This window comes from Octodon degus, unplaced genomic scaffold (genome assembly GCF_000260255.1).
Source record: "Octodon degus isolate 3935 unplaced genomic scaffold, OctDeg1.0 scaffold00031, whole genome shotgun sequence".
In the NCBI taxonomy this organism is placed as follows: domain Eukaryota; kingdom Metazoa; phylum Chordata; class Mammalia; order Rodentia; family Octodontidae; genus Octodon; species Octodon degus.
Window position 1 is genome coordinate 241,346 of NW_004524607.1, and position 11,678 is coordinate 253,023.

The 11,678-nt window shown below is 40.4% G+C and overlaps 1 protein-coding gene across 3 annotated transcripts in view; it reads left to right on the forward strand.

The window, feature by feature from the left end:
- The window catches only part of Avl9 (AVL9 cell migration associated), a 57,393-nt gene that overhangs the window by 30,759 nt on the left and 14,956 nt on the right, over nucleotides 1–11,678 (forward strand). For 2 of the 3 annotated variants that reach the window (XM_004629551.2, XM_023713456.1), the window contains 4 exons: nucleotides 305–374; nucleotides 2,108–2,643; nucleotides 8,212–8,346; nucleotides 10,039–10,258. In XM_004629551.2, coding sequence (XP_004629608.1) covers nucleotides 305–374; nucleotides 2,108–2,643; nucleotides 8,212–8,346; nucleotides 10,039–10,258 — 961 coding nt within the window. The remainder of the gene's footprint in view (nucleotides 1–304; nucleotides 375–2,107; nucleotides 2,644–8,211; nucleotides 8,347–10,038; nucleotides 10,259–11,678) is intronic. The other variant, XM_023713455.1, reaches the window with a different exon arrangement.

Below are 11,678 nucleotides of genomic sequence, written 5' to 3' on the forward strand. Positions count from 1 at the left end.
TCCTCAGGATATGACATCAGAAGGCTCAGCACCATTTGTGCTATTTTTTGGTGATGCAGTTTGACCATTTGGTTGAAGAGGTGGTGATTATCAAATTAATAGGCTCAATAATCTTTCAGTTTTAGTTGCCATTGGTAATTATTACCCGAGTCATGATCTTTTTTATTATTTGTATATTTATTAACTGATACTCTTCCACAAAGAACCTACTGTTTTTTCTTTGTGTATTCTTAAATTCTCAAAGATTGTCTAATTTAAGTTTTTTTCTTTTTGTCTAATTTAATTTTGATTGAATCTCTTCCAGGTTCTTTTTTATATTTCTCCAGTGAATAAATTAGTGGGTGCACTGATGACTGTGTTATCCCTTTTTCCAGGTAAGACAAGCAGTATCTATTTGTTCTTTTACTTAAATTTATACTTGGGCTAACATTTCTATTTTAATAACACGTGTTCCTTTTGGCAGTAGCTTTTTCTCTTTTGTCTAGGTGTTCTTTATTTTTCACTTTTTGTTGTTGCTTTTTTGAAAAAGTAAATTGTAAACTTTTATTGCAAATTAAAAATGAAATTTTTAAAAATTTCAACTTGACCAGATATGAAACAATTTAAAAGTTTTTACAAGTGTATTGAGAAAAACCAGACTTTTAAAAAAAAATGTTTGTCATTACCAAAATGAGATGTCTTTAGGTGAAAATAATAAAAAAAATCCATGCTGCATAGATAATGCAGATAGTTGTAGTTATCTGGTCAGTGGGCAAAAAGCAAGCATTTATAGTCTTCAATTCCAATGTTTTGTTCATTTCTTTTCTTTCTTTTTTTTCTTTCTTTTTTTTTTTTTTTTTTCCTTTTGTTCATTTCTTAATGCTGGGATTTCCTATTCATTTTTCTTGCTGGATGACTAAACCAGATGAGGGTAGAGATGTTAAGCTGGAATTTACTCAGTCCCATGTTGCTGATCCTCAAGACCAGTTCTCATCTGATGGATGGGCTGCTTTTGTCTCTTTGCCACCTTGTGGTTTAGGATTTTCTGGGCCTCTCTTTTGATAATTGAAGTTGCCACGCCACAGTACAGGGTGAAAGTTGAGGTGACTGCTGACTTTGGGTCTCACCTCTTCAGTTTTCCTTATCTTCTTCATTGCCATCCTCTAGGCTGTCTTTGGGGAGGAAGGCCCCTGCAAAATTGTGGTCTATAACCTTGATACTCATTCTGTCTCACTTGTCTATTTTGTTCTCCTGCACCCTGGTTGTCAGCACCTTCCATCACTCCTTGCACTGTGGTCGACGCTCATAGAGTCTCCCTATGTAGTAAGGTGGGAACCTTCACCTACAGTAGAGCTGGCATTGTTTGGCCTGGCCTTTGGGAGCACTCTTCAATCCCTCAGCCTTTTCCTCACTGTAACTATTGTGGTAATTCTGCTGGAAATTGTTTGGAGGACCCCTACAATGTGGATAGCATCTATAATGGTTACAATCTGCTGCGTATTCACTGCCTTGAACTGGAACTCCACCAGGGCCTGTAACATTTGCTGCCTCCACATCCTTTTCTCGTTCAACAACATCAAATTCCACAGTTTCCCAATCTCCTACACTGAAAATACTTCCTGGGGTTATTCTTCTTTATGACAATCTGGTGTACAAATACATCTTCCTTGGTGTCATTCCTTTGATGAAACCATATCATTTCTTATATTGAACCCATTTTACTGTTTCTAAAACCTTTATTGTGGTGACCTTCTTGTCCCCACAGGCAGGTGCTGCCAATGTGAGGCCACCCGGGCTGCAGCTCCCTGCACTGCTGCTTGAGGTGCAGGACTTGGTATCAACAACACTGAGGGCCGGGACAGGGCAGCAAGCAGCTGGGTCTCACCTGTGCTGCTCATGTTTGGGGTGATAGTGACTGGGGCCAGTAGCAGCAGTGGGGCTGTTCATGGCTCTCTGGGGTCCACTCTCTGCACCCACAGCTTATCAAACTCTGGGTGTTCTTTAAATTTTACTAAAATGTGTACCTTTGAAAGTTCTTAGAGATACACTATATAAAACAAAATATACAGTTCTTGTTTTCCTCTGTATTTTCATAAGCCGGGCCACCCTCCAATATTGTGTGTTTCAGGCATGATTGAACATGGTCTCCGTGACTGTTCACAGTACAAACCTCGCAAAAGCATGTCTGAAGATATTGGGCTTCCAGATAGTAATGCTGCTACACAGGACTCTCTCTCTGGGTCTGTTGCTGACTCTTCAAAGGCCAATCTAGGAGCTGTCAAGAGTACCACAATAGGAAACCATGGGGGAGATGCTGCCTTCAAGACTGAAAAGCCTTTGCTCCATAGAGAAGATGATCACAGCAAAAGACAAGAACTTGATGCCACTCAATATTTGAAACCTCCTTCTCGTCCATCTCCAGAGTCTTCAGAAAGTGACTGGGAAACTTTGGATCCTAGTATCTTAGAAGACCCCAACTCAAAAGAAAGGGAACAGGTGGGGTCAGACCAGACAGATTTATTTTCAAAAGACTCTGTGCCCTCAGACAGTCTTCCAATTACTGTACAACCTCAAGCTAACACAGGGCAGGTGGTACTCATACCAGGACTCATTTCAGGTTTGGAAGAGGACCAGTATGGTATGCCCCTGGCCATCTTCACAAAGGTAAGGTGTTATGTCCTGTATTGAGGACTTAAAGAATTTAACTTTCAGGGCAGGGGAGATGGCTCAATAGAATAAGCGCTTGCCAGCGCAAGGGCCTGAGTTCAGTCCCCGGCTCTGCCAAGACAAACAAACAAAACAAAACAAAAAAGAATTTAACTTTCAGTGTTCAACATATTTTTAATACTACATGTATATTGGTGTGACATCTATGATAATGTAAAGCTGTATGGAAGTAATACTGAAGGTTTTGATTGGAAAAAATTTTGAAATTTAGTGTATATAAAATCAACAATCACTGTGTTGGGTCTGTTCTGAAGTACTCAGATTTCTCTTTGAAAAAAGAATGAATTGAGGAAATCCAGATAGTCTTGATAGCACCTAATAAATATCTATTAAAATACTACAGTTGTAATCTGTATTCCCAGCTACACTGAAGGTGGAGGAGGGAGGATTGCTTGAGCTCAGAAATTCAAGATTTGCCTGGGCAACATAACAAGACCCTTCCACAAAAAAGAGGGGAAAAAATACTTCTTTTGACAGCACGTATCCTAATTAAGAAGTGGGAGGAAGCTTTCTTTTTCCCCCACTTACATTTTTTTTTTAAGCTCCACATGTTAGGGGAGGGGTGGGAATGTAGCTTAGCAGCACAGCACCCACCTGGCAAGTACACTGTCCTATTATATGTCTAAACCAAATTTTCAGGCTGGGGACATAGCTCAGTAGAATAAGCACCTGCCTGGCAAGCATAGGGTCCTGAGTTCATTCCCTGGTACTGCAAAAACATTTAAAAAAAAAACAACAAAACACATTTTCTTTCAGCATTCATTTGTTGATGGGCATTTAGGTCACAATAAACAAAATTATGCAAGGTATCCCTACAAATGACTTCTCTTTTTTTTTTTTTTTTTTTTCCTCCCCCGGAACCAGGGATTGAACTCAGGCTCTTGTGCTTGCCAGGCAAGCACTTATTCTACTGAGCCATCACCATGGCCCTCTACAGATGACTTTAATTCCTTTAGGTGTGTAACAAGGAAGAATAGTAGTTCTAGTTTTACCTTTTTTGAAGTATCTCCATGATGACTTCTATCGTGGTTGCACTAATTTACTTTCTTACCAACCTGTAGAAGGAAGGGTTTCTTTTCCCCATATCCTTACTGGCTCTTATTGTTTATATTTTTTTTTTTTTTTTTTTTTTTTTTTTTTTTTTTTTTTTTTTTTAGGATAGGGTCTACAGGATCTCACTATGTAGATCAGACTTGTTCATCCTCCCAAAAGCTGGGATTAGAAGCATGCGCCGCCATGCCCAGTCTCAATTGCCATCTCAGCGCGCCCTGGGGCTAGGCAGACATTTTAGTCCATTGAGCTATCTGGCCAGCCCTTTATTGCTTATATTCTTTTTTTTTTTTTTTTTTTACTGAGAAAAAAGTATATATTTAGAATTAGCCAGCTGGACTCAGTTTAGATGATCCCAATTTTGTTGGCAACATCCAATGCATCATAATCAGGAGCCAGTCGAACATATGCCTTCTTCTCTCCATCAGGCCTGATTAGGGTATTGACCTTGGCAACATCAATGTCATAAAGCTTCTTTACAGCCTGTTTGATTTGGTGCTTATTGGCTTTGACATCCACAATGAACACGAGTGTGTTGTTGTCCTCAATCTTCTTCATGGAGGACTCTGTGGTCAGGGGGAACTTGATGATGGCATAGTGGTCAAGCTTGTTTCTCCTGGGGGCGCTCTTCCGAGGGTATTTGGGCTGCCTCCGGAGCCGGAGCGTCTTGGGACGGCGGAAGGTGGGCGACGTTCGTATCTTCTTCTTTTTGTGGCTGTGGATGCCTTTCAGCACGGCCTTTTTGGCCTTCAAAGCTTTTGCTTTGGCTTCAGCTTTGGGAGGGGCAGGGGCTTCCTTCTTTGCTTTCGGCGCCATCTTGGTAAAAAGCTATTGCTTATATTCTTGATGTCAGCTGTAAGATGAGATTCCACAGTAACTTAGATTTTCATTACCTATGTGTACTACTTTTGATAAGTGTTCTCTTCATTTGCCTAATTATTGATTGGGATATTTGGGTTTTGGGTATTAAGATTTCTGAGTTCTCTATGTATTGTGAATGTTAGTTCTCTTTTCAGAAGGGAAGCTGTCAAAGATTTTTCTCATAGTCTGTAAGTTGTCTGTTCTGTTGTTTCCTTTTGCTGTGTAGAATCTTTTTTTTTTTTTTTTTTTTGGTGGAACCAGGGATTGAACTCAGGCCCTTGCGCTTGCGAGGCAAGCACTTATTATACTGAGCCATCACCCCAGCCCCGAATCTTTTTAACTTGATCTAATCCCATTTTTTAAGTTGTTCCTGTTACTTCCTGTTATGGTTTATGTCTTCTTGTCCCCCCAACTGCCCTCATGCAGTCATTGGGACAGCTTCTAGAGTTTGTGATTAATTCATGATTCAATGTGGGGATTATGGGTATCAATGCTATACCCACCTTGGTGCAGATAGCCTGAATACAGTATGAGTAGGGGAGAGAGGCTTGCTGGCTGCTGCAGTTGCTCCTCCTCTTACACTTTGCTGTCTTCCACTACCATAAAGGCTGCCCTCTGTCATGTGTTAACTCTGCCTTGGAGCCAGCCGAGTATGGACTGAAACATCCACTAACTGAGCTAAATAAACCTATCCTTCCTTAATCTTGGGTGTTGGGTATTTTGTCCCAGCAACAAGGAAAAAAGTTAACTGAGACACTTCCTATGTTACTAGCATGCTACTTGGGAAGTCTTATTTACCTAAGCCTGTGACATCAAGTGATTGCCTTATTTTTTCCTCTGGTGGTTTCAGTTTCAGGTCTTAACTCTGATACATTTGGAATGGATTTTTGTATAAGGTGAAAGTTAAGGCTCTCGTTTCAGTCTTTTATATCAGGATATTCAGTTTTCCCAACAGCTTTAATGCTGTTGTTTTCTCCAGTGTATATTTTATATTCCTTTGTCAAGAATCAGATGACTGTAGTTGCATGGGTTTCTTTCAGCGTCCTCTGTTCTGTTGCAGTAGTCTACATGTATTGTACTGATACATGAACCTGGGAGGTTTTTCAGTCTTCTAGTGTCTTATTCAGTTTCTTTTTTTCAGTGTTCTGCCTGGCTGTCCTCTCCAGGTGTGGTCAGTATCATCACGAAATGCCCTGTTAACACAAATCGTAGCAGACCATATCCATTTTTCTGCCCCTTTCTTATACGTATTATTCCTTATAGATAAACTTTGTAACTTTGTGCTTACAGGAGTTTGTGCGCGAGTGTAGTTTGGTACTGGTTATTGAACCGAAGGTTCCACACATGCTAAGCAAAGTGCTTCATCACTGAGCTACATTTCCAGTTCCTTATTTTTTTTAAACATACAATACTTCTTAGTTTTGATGCTGTTATACTTAACCAAGAATTCTGGTATCGATAATATACTTTTTCTTTGCTAACAGAATCTTTCAAGAAATGTAGCACTGTCAGCAAGTAATTTCTCTTACTCCTACTGTTCAGCAGTACAAATCTTTTGTAGTAATTGGCAGTTCTTGAGAGTTTCTTTATCAAGGACTCTCACTCCTAACTGGGAAGTGGATGTTCTCTGGGGGCCAAATCAAGTCTGAAGAAGTATTCAATGTTATAATAGTTTGTTTGGAAAAAGGTATTTGCAGGTGATGATGTCATCTTCTGCTTTTAAATACATAGCCCATAAGTCAGATAGGAACTATGAGCCCTAATCCAGCTGTTGCAACTGAGTGGTTCTCAGTAAGAATCAAGATTTTATCCTTTGAGTATTTAGTTCCAAGACACCTGAGTTAAGAAGCATTATATTAAGATACTGTAATGCATAGACATTGATTTATCTTTGCTACTTTTATTGGAAAGAAGCTCTTAAGGATACCAATAAAATCAAGTTACTAGATCAGTATTCCAACTTCTGAGAGTCTTCTCTGCCATATTAAGTATTAAACAACCATGTGTCAAACAACAAAGGGGTTTCCTAGTGAAGAATCCAGAATCATTCGAGGTATAGCTCCTGTCCTTAGACTTGTCTCGGGAAGTCATCAGATTATCAGATATATCATCTAGGCAACTGTACTCAGTGATGAGGTGTGGAAAAAGAAAACTGTTGTAGAAGTAGATGCTAAAACCAAGTTTATTCAATCCCCAGTTCCGCCAAAAATTAAAAAAGAAAAAAAAGCTGTGGCTTAAAACCAAGTTCAGGGGCTCAGCAAATCTGCCCTCCTGGCTTCATACATGAGCCATGCCACTATTCAGATATAGGATCTTTCAGTAGAAGTTTCATATCCTTTCTTGGGAAATCATTTTACTATTGACACCTTTACTCAGGAAGTATTCTGGGGTATTTGGGGTTTTTGTGAATTTGTTTCAGTTTGGCTTTTGTTTACTTCCATGCCTACTGAAGTTGGTTGGTTGGTTATTTATTTATGTATTTATTTTGGCGGAACTAGAAATTGAACTCGGGTCCTTGCGCTTGCCATGCAAGCACTTATTCTACTGAGCTATCTCCCCGGCTATTTATTTATTTATTTATTTATTTATTTGAGACAGGGTTTTGCTGTATATTCTAGGCTGCCCTTAAACTCACTATGTAGTCCAGACTGGGCTCGAACTCATGGCAATCATCCTGCCTTAGCCTCCTGAGTGCTGAGATTATAGGGTTATGCCACCACACCCAACTAAATTATAATTTTCAAGAGTGCTGTTTCAAATACAATTCAAGTGAAAATTCACTAAATCCACGGTTATTGAAGCAAATATCTTTTTTGCATGATTTTTAACAGTAGGACAGAATGGTGCAGTACCTTGCTGTTCTTGTAATAATGTTTTGGCAATTGTGTGCAGATATATGCATTTAAGTTGTCTGCTAAAAAACATATAGTACAGGGGCTGGGGAGATGGCTCAGTGGAATAAGCACTTCCCTGGCAAGTACAACGGCCTGAGTTCAATCCTCGGTTCTGGAAAAAAATAAAATAAAATGCTTAGGGGCTGGTGAGATGGTTCAGTGGTCTAAAGCACCTACTTAGAACAAGCTTAGCAAAGCACAGGGACCGCGGTTCAATCCCCCAGCACCACATGCCAGCCAGCCCCGCCCCCTGGCGGGCTGAGCTGGCCACACACACACACACACACACACACACAAATAAATAAATAAAATTTTAAAAATATATATAGTACATTTAAGGGACTTAACATTTTTCTAAATAAAAAGAGTCCAGTTTACTACTGTAGAGGTTTCTACATTGAACCAGAAATGAAATGGTCAAGTAACCCTTGGTGTTAAACCACCTCACCAGTATTTAGCCATTTGTACAGAAGATAAGCTAATCATGCTAATTTCTTCTAATCAAGAAACCGGACTCACTGCAGTGGGGACCCAAGGTGCCCTGGAGTTCTGCAGGAGTAAGCCAAATATGAGCCACCTGGGGCCAGGCAGGGAGATGGGTGTTTTTGTGAGTGTTCGCCTTTTGTGACTGGTAGCTCGACTAGAGTAGGAGCCTTTCTTTTACCTTCCTGATGTTTTCTGGTGCTCTTGTGATCCATAGGGTTATTTGTGCTTGCCCTACATGGCCCTACAGCAGCATCACCTTCTCTCTGACGTCACCGTTCGGGGTTTTGTTGCCGGAGCTACTAACATCCTTTTTCGACAACAGAAACACCTCAGCGATGCCATCGTGGAAGTATGTTTATGTCTGAGTGTGTGTGCTCAGCCATGCTGGCCCCTGTGTTCCTTTCTGAAATGTCATTTAGAAAATATAACAACACTAAATAATTGCTTGCTGGATCTGGCATCCAGAATGCTTTGTATACATTAACCCATCAAATTCTCATAATAGCCCTGCAAGGGGGACATAACATTAAGCAGAGATGTTACTGTCTGTCTAAAGGAGCTAAGCAATAGAACATGAGTAGCTCAGGACTCCAAACAGAGCAATATGAGCAGACCATAATCTCATGGTTATTAAAATTATTGTTCAAATAATTTCAGTCTTTTTAGCTTATTTAATACTCTCTTAATATTAAGCTAAGATTGCATATTTAATAGCTTACTGGTATATTTAAAAATTTAAATAATTTTATAATTAAAAGTAATTTTTTTTAAAAAAAGAAATTTGGGGCCGGGGAGATGGCTCAGTGGAATAAGCACTTCCCTGGCAAGAGCAAGTACCTGAGTTCAATCCCCGGTTCCGCAAAAAAATAAATAAATAAAATAAAATAAGAAATTTTAGTCACATCAAGTTTTTGTAGTTTCTGACACAAACTACAGGCTTTGTGGGAAAATGGTTATAATATGGTGAATGAAAAATCCAAGATTTGAATTTACATTTATTTTGATCTCAAATTTGAGAAAGGAGAAATGTATATACCATCCAGGACAGGAAGTGCAGATGGCAACATTGGTCCATTCTATTGGAGAGGTTTGGGAAGGCTCATGAATATTTATTACTTTACTTCAAAATTAATATGTAAGTTATGTATATTTCTCTGAATCATAAGAATATTATTTTTAATTATTTTTTTTAATGTATCGAGTACAGGGTCTCATTACACAGATCAAAGTTGTAGTGATCCTCCCATTAGGCTCCCAAGCACTGGGATTATAAGCACGTCCCACCACGCCCAGTCTCAGTCACCCTCTTGGTGGCCCCTGGGGGCAGGTCCAGCAGGGCACCCCTGGGATCGAACCCAGTCCCTGGGCCTGCCTAAGCAGGTGCTTTAGTCCACTGAGCTATCCGGCCAGCCCATGAGCAGGGCACCCCTGGGATTGAACCCAGTCCCTGTGCCCGCCTAAGCAAATGCTTTACTCCAGTGAGCTATCTGGCCAGCCCATGAATATTCTAAAGTATCCATTTAAAAGGAAAACTTTTGAAGATTTATACTTAATTCATTTCTGTGGGTAAGATAAAGGTGATTTTACTGTACCATGTATCTGTATTTTCCAGAATACAATAGCTGGGCATGGTTGCACATACCTGTAATCCCAGCACTCAGGAGGCTGAGCCAGGAAGATCACTTCAAGTTCAAGGTCAGCGTGGGCTACAAAGAGAGTTCAAGGCCAGCCTGAACTGTGTATTGAGACCTTGTCTCAAAAAGTCAAAAAATTAAAAAATCAATATAAATTACTTTTCTAATTCAAAACAATGTGTACGTATATATATTTTTTCTTCAAAAGCAAAAAAAAAAAATGTTTTAAATGAAAACGAAATAACTTTAGTGTAAAAACCTGTCTTTTTTTAGACTTACCTTTTGAGAGTGCTGTTGTTCATATTTTTTTATTTCCAGCTCCAACTTCCCAGTAGTTACTCTTTAAAGTGTGGCGTGGATATCTGCCTGAATGCCCAGGCTCTGACTTGTACCTGGGTGTCCTCTAGGTAGAAGAAGCTCTGATCCAGATCCAGGACCCAGAACTCAGGAAGCTGCTTCACCCGACCACTGCAGACCTCAGGTTTGCAGATTATCTGGTGAGGCATGTGACGGAAAATCGAGACGATGTCTTCCTGGATGGCACAGGCTGGGAAGGAGGTGATGAGTGGATCCGGGCCCAATTTGCAGTCTACATCCATGCCCTGCTGGCTGCCACGCTACACCTAGGTGAGAAACATGGGCACACAGCTGCTTTTCTTGTAACATTTGTGATGTTTGGGATTGCACAAAAACATACTATACAAAAATCCCAGTATTTTCTCATAGAATGGAGATTCTTAATATTTTGAGTATTTTGTATCCCTCCAGACCTTTTTATTATTATTTTTTTTATTTTAGGGAAGGGTCTATAGGGTAGGGTGTTCAGGGTCTCACTACTGAATCAGACTCATAATGAGCCACCTGTTTACAACCTCCCAAGAGCTGGGATTATAGGTGTGCACCACCACACCCAGTGTCAATTGCCATCTCAGCATGCCCTGGGGGTGGGGCCAGCATGGCAGGCCTGGGGATTGAACCCCCAGCCCCTGTGCCTGCTTGTAGGCACTTTAATCTGGTGAGCTATTTGGCCGGCCCTCCCCAGACCATTTTCTTCATATATATTTTGGATTTGCACACCATGCCTGGCTTCCACGGTGTTTTTAGTAGTTATTTCACAAAAACAGGTCTCTTTAAATGTTTTTTCTTACTTTATAATGAAATTACAAGCCTATATGGAAACAACAAATACTGATTTTTGTCACTCAGTGGAAAGCATTGTGAGTAAACCTTCAAATTTATACCCCATTCTAAAGAATATTGTCGTTCCCATTAAATGGTTAGACTGGGGCAAGTAAAAACAGATAAGCTGATGTGTTAAAATAATTGCTTGAGGAAAATATATATAAAGTGAAAGTGGAGTTCTGAAGTTTTGGGGTAACCAGGGATTAAACCCAGGCCCTTGCGCTTACCAGGCAAGCACTTATTCTACTGAACCATCTCCCTGGCCCCTGAAAGTGGAGTTGTGAAGTAAGCTTTTCTACCAGACATTTTGCAGATACTCAGTTGTTTTGTTGGTAATAAAAGAACATTGAACTTGAGTTTTGCCTTTCTTCAATTACCATTACTTTTTTAAATTGTGAGGAAATACATAAAACAAAATTTACTGATCTACTACCGTGCTTCCGGCCAAGACGGGTCTCGGTGCAGGGCTGCGGGGCCGAGGAAAAAGTAAACTACACTGAAGAAGAACCTGCCTCAGAGCACAGTCTCAAACTGGTTATGTTGGGATGCTCACGCTCCCGGAGGGGCTAAAACTGGGGATGCCTATTCTTTGGATTGAGACTCAGGACGAGCAGAGAGATGAGGACAGAGATGTGTGATTTGCCACGTTCTCCTAGCTAGTAGGTAGTCAAGCGAGGATTATAAGCCCAGGAAGCCAGGCTTTAGTGTTTGTGCCCCTAACCAGACTAAGATAGGGCACTGCAAAAACACAAAACAAAACAGACGGAAGGAGAGCAGGAGAGCAGGAACAAATAAGATTCTGAACTGAGCCCCAGCATCGGTCTGGCTGCCTGAGGAGCAGTCATGGAAACAGTAACTGGCTTCT